The sequence below is a fragment of the Salmo salar genome, chromosome ssa07 (assembly GCF_905237065.1).
Source record: "Salmo salar chromosome ssa07, Ssal_v3.1, whole genome shotgun sequence".
Lineage (NCBI taxonomy): Eukaryota > Metazoa > Chordata > Actinopteri > Salmoniformes > Salmonidae > Salmo > Salmo salar.
This window is the reverse complement of record NC_059448.1, coordinates 37065482-37076644: the sequence shown is the minus strand read 5'-3', so window position 1 is coordinate 37076644 and position 11163 is coordinate 37065482. Positions and strand designations below refer to the sequence as shown.

Genomic DNA, 11163 nt, shown 5'->3' with positions numbered 1-11163 from the left:
ATCATGTGCTATAGGCATTGCAGCTTTTAAAGGCAATGTTCCCGCGTTCCCAGAGATCCCATTCACAGTAAATGCTGCATGCCGGCTCAATCTCGAGATATATGCCTATAACCAGCAATCAGATTGAATCCTGGCCTCAATCTGGGTGCCCTATATCCTACACAGCACATATCCCAGATCCAGCACATCTACCTACCAACCCTTCTCTGTCTGAAGCAGCAGAATGTGATGGAGGTCTGTAGTCCAGTGTTGATTGGTAACCATCTCTCAGATTCTTTCTTCACTTCTCAGAATTACTGCTAGAGGGCAAATGCCGGGACGTGAGACTGCCTAATACTGTCAACTGATCCTGAAGAAACAGGAAAAAACACGAGACATTCACTACTCTCTGATAATGGTGTTTAATGGCGTCAAAGAAAGCATGAGATAATTGCAACTAATTCACACAGGTTCTGTATTTGCATTCTGGACAAGATTTAACCATTCTAAAATGAGTTTCCAAAAGAAATGTATTAAATAAAAAACTTATTTGCCCTGAGATGAATACCTCGATGTCTGGGTTGAAGTCAATTCTGAATTGAGTTGCGAATTCTACACATTATGATAGAAATGTTTGTTTTGACATCATGTATGGTTACCAATACCATAAGGAAACATTTCATTTTTAAAACTCATTCTCTTAAAACAATTTGAAATAATTACAGTGGTCTGAAATACTCTAAGATCATGTTGTGGGTTGTCTATAATAATTCCCTTCATGTTTTTAAATATCCAAATACATTTCCCAGAAGTTATTAGATAAAACAATTGTATGAAAGGGAATAAGCTAACCTATAATGACAAAGAAAAATACTGGTTTGAGTTATAATCAAACTAAAGCCTATATTCAATCAGATCAACTGTTAACCTGCGATAGTATTCTTTGCATTAGAAATTCAGAACAAGAAAGTTTAGGCTATATAGAAACAATTATGCTCAAATTGAAAAATCATTAAACAAAATGAGAATTTCGATCATCCTAATCGAGGTGTAGATTACATCTCACATCCCAGTGTTCAACTTGTAAACAAGGCTTCATGGGATTTCTGTTAATGCAATGCCGTGTAGAGTTGACAGATCTAACAATTCCACCTCCGTTGCGGATGTCTGCTAAAGCAGATCTGACTGAATAGAGCCATAATATTTAAAATGGCATGTGTATTCTTTGCATTAATAAGTGGCATATGCTTTTTATAAAAGACTTGTAAAATTAATAGACTTCAGGCCTTAGTTTAATTGGTTTAAATAAATTCTACTTCCTTCAATTCAAATTCTGTTTCCTGTGGGGTGTGGCCAATTCAAATTGAATTAAATTCAAAAATTCAGAATTGACCCCAACCCTGCTCGACATATCACAAACATTAATGTAAAACAAACAGAAACAAGCCAATTCTGAATAGCTGCCAAGCAAAGTAGAGACTGTTATTAAAAAGTGGGGGTGCGGCTGGAAGCTTCTCTCTAGCTTTCTCTGGTCGTTTCCGGCAACGGGGTGGGGTGTGTGAACCGGTAATAATGCCAGTCTTGGAGTGCTTCTGGTGGGATTCCAATTAGAATCAGGTGCTCTTGTCGGTGTCCACCTTCAGGTCCTTGGCCACCAGATTGGCTGTTACCGGGTGCATGGCTGCCCGGTGGGCTATGAACACACGCACCGCCTCCTCATGATACTTATCAAAGTTATACACTTCTCTAAAAGAAGGGAGGGAGAAAGAGAGTGATTAGGTAGAACACACACACACAAAGGGTCCCTAAATAAGAGAATAGGAAATAATTTGATCCAGAAAGCACAACACCGCATGGCATCTAATAACAGAGATTGTCTCTCAGATAGTGGCGCCGTCGGTTACTTGAATAGTGGCCGTGTGAACTTCATCCTCCCCTGCTCTGTCGCCATCTTCAGTGCCATGGGAACGGCATCCTCCCACTTGGACTTGACACACAGCCGCAGCCACCTGGAAGAAGGGAGCCAACAGTGAGAGACAATGACACACAGACACATACTGCACGATGGGACCCCAGAACAGGAACTCGCCTGAAGCGGATCTCTGCGTTGTTGAAGGCGTTGAGTTGGTACACTTCCTGCATCCTCTTCACATGGCTCAGGGGGAGGGGCTCCTAGGGGGAGGAGATATGGTCATTGGTCCGCTTTGGATTCAAATAGAGCGATCGCATGGCTTTATGGAAGGTTGCTATGACGACCAGGTGAGTGACAGTGAGGCGTGTCTACCTCTTGCAAGAGCAGAGACAGGAACTCTATGAGCTGGTGGGTGGAGAGAGTCTTCACATCCACCTCACTGAAATTCCCCAGATCCCCCTCCTTGGTCTAGAGGGAGAGAAATTAAACACCACAGTAATACTTGTAAAAATGCTATGTTCTATCATCCTGAGGTTTCTAGAACATACACATTATCAATGTGGAGCATGTACCCTCACCTTCACCCATCTCTTACACAGCGCGATGCAGGCGTCTGCCATGGTGCTGTCATATCTGGGGGAGGAGGGTGGCATCGATTTAACACACACCTCCGATTGAATGGACAGGTAAACAGTGACAACTAAAAACAGACCCGCAAAATAACAGAAGTGGGGCTCAAAGGTGTAACAGCCAGCCAGGTGAGTGATTCTCAAGGGAAATGGTAAGGTAAACCCACTGTGGTTTGACGGGAGGCATCCCAGGGGTGTACATCCAGGCGTTCCAGTCCACCTTATTCAGGATGCCCACCTGTGATCGGATAGGGGGGGCAGTAAAGGTGAAACAGAGAGAAGTTCAAGAGCCACAGCAAGAGGATTTGATAGCAACTTGGTTAGGTGGAGAGCGGTGGTTACTGTACCTTGTTCTTAAAATAGGTGAAGAGGTAGTGCTTCCACTCCTCAGTAGTGACGCTGCTGTAAGAAAACAGCTGGATGTACGACTTAACAAAACCCATAAACACCTCTGTAAGAGACACAGCCAATTACATGAAGCAAGTGACTTCATTTTTATTACTGAATGAAATGCAACTGTGTGTGTGTGTGTGTGTGTCTCACCAGGTCCTCCCATGAGCTCCTCCAGGTGATAGAGAAGAGAGAAACCCTTCTCGTAGGGGACAGAGGAGAAGGCTTCGTCAAGGTCCACCTCATTCAGGTTGGGAACCAGGTTGGTCAGAGGGTTGTTGGCCCCAAACGTGTTCACCTGGGAGACAGAGGAAACAGATCAGATAAGGTCGGGCATACACAGTTGCACCCGCACACAAACAAACGCAAACACACACAGGTATGAATGAACAGCTAAGTGACTTCAGTGAAGTCGGACACATTACTTAAGCCTTGTTCACACTGCAGGCCTCAAAGCTCAAATCAGTTTTGTTTTCCAAAATCATTTTTGGAATACCGACTGTCCAAACAGGAAGTTACAAGTGACCAAATTTGATTTTTGTGTGTTCAGACAGCAGTCATTAGCTGACATGGTTACGCTAGTTGTCATGGTAACGAAGGGTGTGTGCACAGTGGTGTAGGCTGATTGGTGTTGGTGCTCGTGCTTCCCATCAACTGAGAAGTTATGTAGCAAGCTAAGGTGACAAAGCCTGCCATGGACGTTTCCCAGTTGCTTTGAATGACCAAAATCATAGTGTTAGAACACATTTAAAAAGCTTCAAATGATATGACCTAACTTTCAAAACAAGGCCTTTTTGGTTAGCCACAGCAGTCAACTAGCTAGCTAGGTGGCTGTTTATCTCTCTAGCACACTCACTAATGTTTGGAAATAATTAACAAGTTATTTAGCTACCACATGTTCTTGTCAAACTGACAGAGTAGCTAGCAAGCAACAAGATATGCCAAATAAAAACCGCTTGAGAGCAAATTAATCCGATTTGACCTTTTAAAAACAAGTCGCACGGCCAGGAATCAGATGTATTACTCACTTCAAACCACCTACGAAAGGTGGTGACTTGAAATATCCAATTCCATGTGCTTTTTGGGTGTTCAAACTCCAGGAAAAATAACAGATATATATATAAAAAAAGGATTTGAGTCACTTCAAACTGCCAATGTGAACAAGGCTTAAGTGTACTCCTGTATGTACCAGTGTGTTACAGTGTACTCATGCACGTGTGCGTGTTCTCTCACCGATTCCTGCAGGTCCTTCCAGCCGCCCATGGCCTTGAACTGTCTGAACTGTTCACTCTCCATAGACCTGCCAATCATTCTCTCAAGGTACACCGTGTGACCCTCGTTCAGCCTGGAGAAGGAAGGGGCACAGACGCTAATTATGAACTCATTAACTCCGGAAAACGATCTTCCTTCCCCCCCCCATCTCTCAATCCCATTTGTCTGATACTCAGTTATGGCTAATTTGACCAATTAACATATCATTCAAGCGAGAAAAGAACATTGATAAAATGTTTTCACTGTGTCGTACCAGAAGTGCTCCCAGGTCTTGTTGGTCACCAAGTTGCCAGTCCAGCTGTGAGAGATCTCATGGGCTATGACCTGGAGAGAGAAACAGGAGGAGGACACAGGTTAACACACCAGTACACAGATATAAACACATACTTGAGAAGACACGGACACCAGTGTTTACTTACACTGGACAAGGATCTGTCTCCAGCCTAGAAGATAAACATAGGATGAAAGGAATGTTACAAAAGAAAATACACAGACAGGGGGATTTGGTATTGTGATGTGTGTGTGTAAGGTCTCTCACCAGAAGCGTGGGGGTGGCAAAGGTAAGGCAGGGGTTCTCCATGCCTCCATATGGGAAGGAGGGGGGCAGGACCAGGATGTCATACTGGCCCCACACATACGGCCCCGCAAGGCCCTCAGCGGTCTTCAACATGGTCTCTGTCTGAGAGGGTCATACACACCTTTTGGCAAGGCTGACATTTCAATACTAAAAACTCTGCTGACGTAGAATGAGTGGGACAGACAAATGACCTACGTACCACACAGATAACAGTAAATACTGCTAAACTCACCTCTGAGAACTCATATGCTGCCTTGTCCACAAACTCCTTCTCTGACCAAACACGAGACCTGGGCCCAATCTCTCTTGTAAACAACAAACATTTATTACTAATATTTCACTGATCATTTATTCGTTTCAAATAAAGAGTAGGAAAACAGGGCAATAGTTATATGTATGGGTGGGTGTGTCTACCTGCTCTCCAGAGCTCCCACCACGATGGCAATGAGGTAACAGGGCATGGGCACCTGGGAGGTGTCAAAGGTCAACAACGGTGAAATAAATCAAACACAGCGGTCAGACACACACAGCCATGTACCCGCTCCAGTCACTGACAATGTACAGTACCCGTTAAAAGTTTGGACACACCTACTGTACTCATTCAAGGGTTTTTCTTTATTTTTTACTATTTTCTACATTGTATAATAATAGTGAAGGCATCAAAACTATAAAATAACAAATATCGAATCATGAAGAAATCAAAATATATTTTATATTTGAGATTCTTCAAAGTAGCCACCCTTTGTGCAAAGCTGTCATCAAGGCACTCGTGTTATTCTCCCAACCAGCTTCATGAGGAATGGTTTTCCAACGGTCTTGAAGGAGTTCCCACATGTTGGCTGCTTTTCCTTCACTCTGCAGTCCAACTCATCCCAAACCATCTCAATTGGGTTGAGATCGGTGATTGTGGAGGCCAGGGCATCTGATGCAGCACTCCATCACTCTCTTTGGTCAAATAGCCCTTACACAGTCTGGAGGTGTGTTTTAGGTCATTGTCCTGTTGAAAAACAAAAGTCCCAATATGCGCAAACCAGGTGGGATGGTGTATTGCTGCAGAAAGCTGTGGTAGCCATGCTGGTTAAGTGTGCCTTGAATTCTAAATAAATCACTGACAGTGTCACCAGCAAAGTACTCCCACAGCATCACACCTCCTCCTCCATGCTTCACGGTGGGAACCACGCATGCGGAGATCATCCGTTCACCTACTCTGGAGTCTCACAAAGACACGGCGGTTGGAACCAACAATCTCAAATTTGGAGTCATCAGACCAAAGGACTGATTTCCACCGGTCTAATGTCCATTGCTCGTGTTTCTTGTCCCAAGCAAGTCTCTTCTCATTGGTGTCCTTTAGTAGTGGTTTCTTTGCTGCAATTCGACCATGAAGGCCTGATTCACGTGTTCTCCTCTGAACAGTTGATGTTGAGATGTGTCTGTTACTTGAACTCTGAAGCATTTATTTGGGCTGCAATTTCTGAGGCTGGTAACTCTAAAGAACTTATCCTCTGCAGCAGAGGTATTTCTCGGTCTTACTTTCCTGTGGGATGTCCTCATGAGAGCCAGTTTCATCGTAGTGCTTGATGGTTTTTGCAACTGCACTTCAAAGTTCTTGAACTTTTCCAGATTGACTGACCTTCATGTGTTAAAGTAATGATGGACTGTCGTTTCTCTTTGCTTATTTGAGCTGTTCTTGCCATAATATGGACTTGGTCTTTTACCAAATAGGGCTATCTTCTGTATACCACCCCTACCTTGTCACAACACAACTGATTGGCTCAAACTCATTAAAAAGGAAAGAAATTCCACAAATGAACTTTTAACAAGACACACCTGTTAATTGAAATGCATTCCAGGTGACTACCTCATGAAGCTGGTTGAGAGAATGCCAAGAATGTGCAAAGCTGTCAAGGCAAAGGGGTGGCCACTTTGAAGAATCTCAAATATATCTTGATTTGTTTAGCACTTTTTTGGTTACTACATGATTCCGTATGTGTTATTTCATAGTTTTGACGTCTTCACTATTATTCTACAATGTAGAAAATAGTAAAAAAATTTTAAAAAAACACTCCAAACTTCTGACTGGTAGTGTATTTCATTCAGATTGCAGGCGTACTACGACAGTTCCTTTTGTTATCTGGCCGTTTCATCTAAACATTCCTTGTACTCATTATTGTTTGATCAGCAGCTACTTCGGGAGCGCTGTGCCTTGAACAGTCAAGCCAAAAAGCAAGACTGACTTACTGTATTAAGCTATGGATGACAATGGATGGTTGGATGGAGAAATGGATAGAAACAGTGATCGAGAATAGAAACAGTGATCGAGAATAGAAACACTGACTGGTTGTCTGAAGCGGTAGATGATCCGGCTGCTGTCCTGGGGATCAGGCTCCTCTCCGTCCCGTAAAGCACTCATCACAGCCACCAGCTCCTTGGGGACAGACACCTGGGCATAGTAGGTGTGTTTCATAGCAGGAGTATCCTGGCAGGGTACCATGCTCCTGCAATGGGTGGCCTGGAGGGGTTTGAGGTGGTTATTAGCACATTATCACATCAACCACCTAATCTGGATTTATCTCCAAGAGGGGACGAATATAAGTAATGTAAGTAAACAAAGTGTGTGTGCAATAATATAGAGGGCTGTTAATATCAGCGACAGAGGAGCCAATGATCAACTTATCAGTGCTGCAGCTGAACACTGCACCATTGGACACACAGGTGATACACAAAAAAAGAGGGAGGAGAGGAGGGGGGATATAAGAAAGAAAGAAAGCAGGGGCAAAAGCAACCTCACCTGGCACAGGTTACAATCAAATGATTCAATCTTTCTTCTGCTAGGAACTTCAAAGAGCAGAACAGGTTTCTGTGCGTGATTACAACACCAGTGGCCAGATGTTGCAGAAGATGGGGTTGGGAAAGTGTTCCCTTGTTATGTCTTTTGAGACAGTCTTACAACTACTTTTACAGTTAAAATGACCGTTGAGCAAGACTGGCATCCAACCAAAAATAATAAGAATGATAAGGACTTCTAGTAACAGAAGTTGTTTCTGTGCGTGACTACAGTTACACTCGGCAGATGTTGCAGAGGAGGTTGTGAAAATGTTCCATTTTGATGCCGCAGTCTTGCAACTACTTTTACCATAGAAGTACTGTTCGTGGTGCAGTCTTTTGTTGAATTAGAATGAGCCCAACCCAAAATAAAGACTTTTCATGTTTGTGCATGTCCATAAACTCACAGTGGTGTGTGTGTGTGTGTGTGTGTGTGTGTGTGTGTGTGTGTGACCTGGCACTGGCTGAAGAGGTAGGGGTGTTTCTTCCCAGCAGTCTGTTCAGGAGTGAGCCACTGCAGCGCAGAAGCACTAGGAGCCGTCTCATAAGTCACCTCCACGATCACATACTGACCCCTGAGAAACAAAACACACACACTAAATGTTACCTCTAAGCCAGTATCCATCAGTTCAATCTCTGAGGGTTGAGTTACCTGGGGTGGAATCAGTGATGTGCAGTGTTCTGAAAGTTACAGATAGAAATGGAATGAATAGAGAAGACACTATTCCCTACTCTATATGACAATCATATCTGTTCTACACAATTCATTTCTATCTGGATGTTCTGTAACATTACAGCTTCCTGAACAGGCCTCTAAAGTGTGAGAGTGAGACAGAGGGGGTGCTTATGTCGGGGTAGGTTCCTTGTTCCTTGTCAATCGTTGGCTTATTGGTGAAATCAGCAGTCAGACAATATCTTCTTTAAGTAAATCAATCAAACCTTTATTAATGCAATTGCAGGCAGAAGTTAACAATAGAAACACAGCATGTATGTCTCAGAGTAAGTTCTGCAACCAAGCAAAGGGCGCAGCTGGTTATATACCTGTGGTCAGTCCCTGGTGGTGTGATCATCTACATCAATGTATGTGTGCAGCAATAAGCTGAGATTACCTTATAAGGTAACCTAGTATAGTAGCTTCTCTAAATTCTAAGTATCATCTGCATTTTCCACTGTCACACGAGATCAAAAAGTGTGAAAACCAGATAGTGTTTACTTCTCAGCTCTTTACCTAGTTCCGGTCAAACTCACACCCAGCCTGCAGGCACGCTCTGGCAACAGCTATGGCGTAACCGCAAAGACTAATATAGGTAGCTTGTGAAAAGTATAGTGGCAGAGTTTCAGACACATAGCAACAGTATAATAGTGAGCATATGATTCTTAAGGTCCCCTTCATCAATAATGGGGAGGGTCTTTGTGACCCTTCCCCTACAGTTACCTGGAGAGGTCAAATGGCAGTGTGATCTCCAAAGGGGTTCCCATGAAGCTGTGCTTGGCTCCCAGAGTGAACTTTGCTGCCTGTCCATTGGCTGTTACCTTGGAGACCTTCAGGTCCTTCGTGTCAAGGGTCTGATGGTAGGAAGGAGAGAGAGAGAGGAAAGAAAGAAAGGGGAAGTGGGGCAATACTTTTGGGTAACCAACAGTGTCAGCAACTACAATAACCTCCAACTTCCCCCAGATCGTGACTGTAAAACAGCTGTAACCATAAGAAATACATCATTCTATCTCTACCTGGCCCTGAGAGGCTGACTACATTTTCTACACCTGCTGTGAGTAACACAGTCTCCACTCCGATCTAAAGTTCACGCGCCTGGTATCACATGCCAGCCCGACCTGTCAAAGTCTTACTGTCACTGAGCAGAACAGTGTCATAAAGCACATATGGCTAGCTACATATCATTCCTGAATGTGACCCACTAATGATCAGATTTGCAATGAGTGAGATTCAAATCAGAGCTTGTCTTGCAGCAGTGTGTGATACATTGTGTGTCTGATAAGCTCCACCAATTGCTTTGTAGCAGTGTAGTGAAACAGGTGAAATGAAACAAGGTTTACAACTGCAACAAGGGGGTGGGTATAATTTGTTGAACGTTCCAACAGGAATCTGCTCCAAAAACTTCGTAAATAACAAGGTTACCAACAAACGCATACAAAGTTGTATAGCGGCAGAATAAGATACCGGGTAGGGAGTGGGTTATTTCATTAAGTGTATTTCTGAAAAATGTCTGTCCTCACTCTGGTAGCCTATGGACAAACATTAAGAATAAGCTACGTGGTGAGATGATGCCTATTCGGCAGCTAGTTAGCTAGGTGAATTGATCATGCTACTTTGTATGCGTTGTTTGAAGGCAACCTTGTACTTTAAGACATTTTTTGAACGGATCCCTGTTGGAACGTTCCACAAATTATACCCACCCGAAACAATGTGTACTGAAACAAGGCTTTTTCCCCACGTCAAAGGCATTTGCTAGCAAGAATGAATGAACTTGGCTAGCTAACGTTAGTTTACTAACGTTAACTTGCTGCATAACCAGATTGAGAAATTAGATAAATACTGTACCAAAGACGTGAAATTATCCACTAAAACCTCCACGGTGAGCGCGACCTTAGCTTTGAGGACATGGCTGTCAAAATCCACATGGAAGGTGAGATTCAGGTGCTTGGTAACGCACTTGGAAAATGAGGAAAATGAGCAGGGGTCTGTAGCTGAAGTCATGTTCGGTCCAGGATCATGAGAGAACTCTAAACACTTGCATTAGCTATGAACTACAACCCAACTCACCGCACGTCCATCTGACAGCGCCCTGCTGCATGCATTGTGGGAGTTGTAGTTTACACTGGAGCTGAACGTGAGTTTCTTTCTAAATTAATAATCAAACCAGTACATTTACCAGAATGAGCTTTCCGTCCCCTTTCAACGATCTATATATTTGCATTAGTAAACACTTCGGGGAAACATTTTAATCATGTTGATTTCAAAGCAGTCTTTCAATACCACTTGTTTTTAGCTTTTTTTTTGCAGAACAACTAAAGAAATCAACCTGGTCCACTTCAACCTCTCATGTGTTTCATAATCTGGCCAGCCGGCGAATGTGTGGAATAGTGACATCATGACAAATTGGCACTTTTTCCTCTATTCCAGCAGGTGTACCCACACCATGTGAAACTCACTGAGAAGGAAGTATGAAATGAATTTATGCTCATACTTTTTGCGATGCACCCCATACTTAACAAGCTAGTTGCCTGTCAATGAATAAATCATTTTGTAAGACCCCGATTGTGCTTCCTCTCCTTTAAACTCCAGAAAACTAGCGTTTGCTACCTGTCCTTCCCTGACTCTTACTCAGCTAAGTGTATTAGATTACACATTCTGTCATCACAAAATACATTACAATCAGAGTCAGAGGCCTAACCCCAAATCGATCCAGGGCCCTATGCACTTGTGGAGATCTGACATGATTTGATGGCTTTTAGCAAAATGGTGAAACTTCCACCTATCCTATCAGAAGTTGGAACTATTACCATATTGCAGGGTTCCCCAACTGGTGGCCTGTGAGCCGAAGTTTGTCCACGGGTGATTTTAT

General features: G+C 43.2%; 1 protein-coding gene across 2 annotated transcripts; it reads right to left on the bottom strand.

Annotated features, from left to right (window-relative positions):
• Window positions 1–382: 382 nt before the first annotated feature.
• On the bottom strand, window positions 383–10415 carry lkha4 (Leukotriene A-4 hydrolase). Of its 2 annotated transcripts, none has more exons than XM_014207491.2 (18): window positions 10140–10415; window positions 9018–9148; window positions 8037–8157; window positions 7095–7268; window positions 5174–5226; window positions 4992–5064; window positions 4721–4861; window positions 4602–4625; window positions 4436–4506; window positions 4144–4255; window positions 3064–3208; window positions 2868–2971; window positions 2688–2758; window positions 2470–2524; window positions 2264–2359; window positions 2069–2151; window positions 1884–1988; window positions 383–1725 (listed from the first exon to the last, which is right to left on the bottom strand). In XM_014207491.2, exons 1-18 carry the CDS (start codon window positions 10293–10295, stop codon window positions 1593–1595), a joined length of 1848 nt encoding a protein of 615 aa, XP_014062966.1. In that variant the 5' UTR covers window positions 10296–10415; the 3' UTR covers window positions 383–1592. The 2 variants fall into 2 exon arrangements, with proteins under 2 accessions (XP_014062966.1, NP_001133592.1); NM_001140120.1 differs by having other exon boundaries at window positions 8037–8178; window positions 10140–10296.
• Between the last annotated feature and the right edge of the window lie 748 nt (window positions 10416–11163).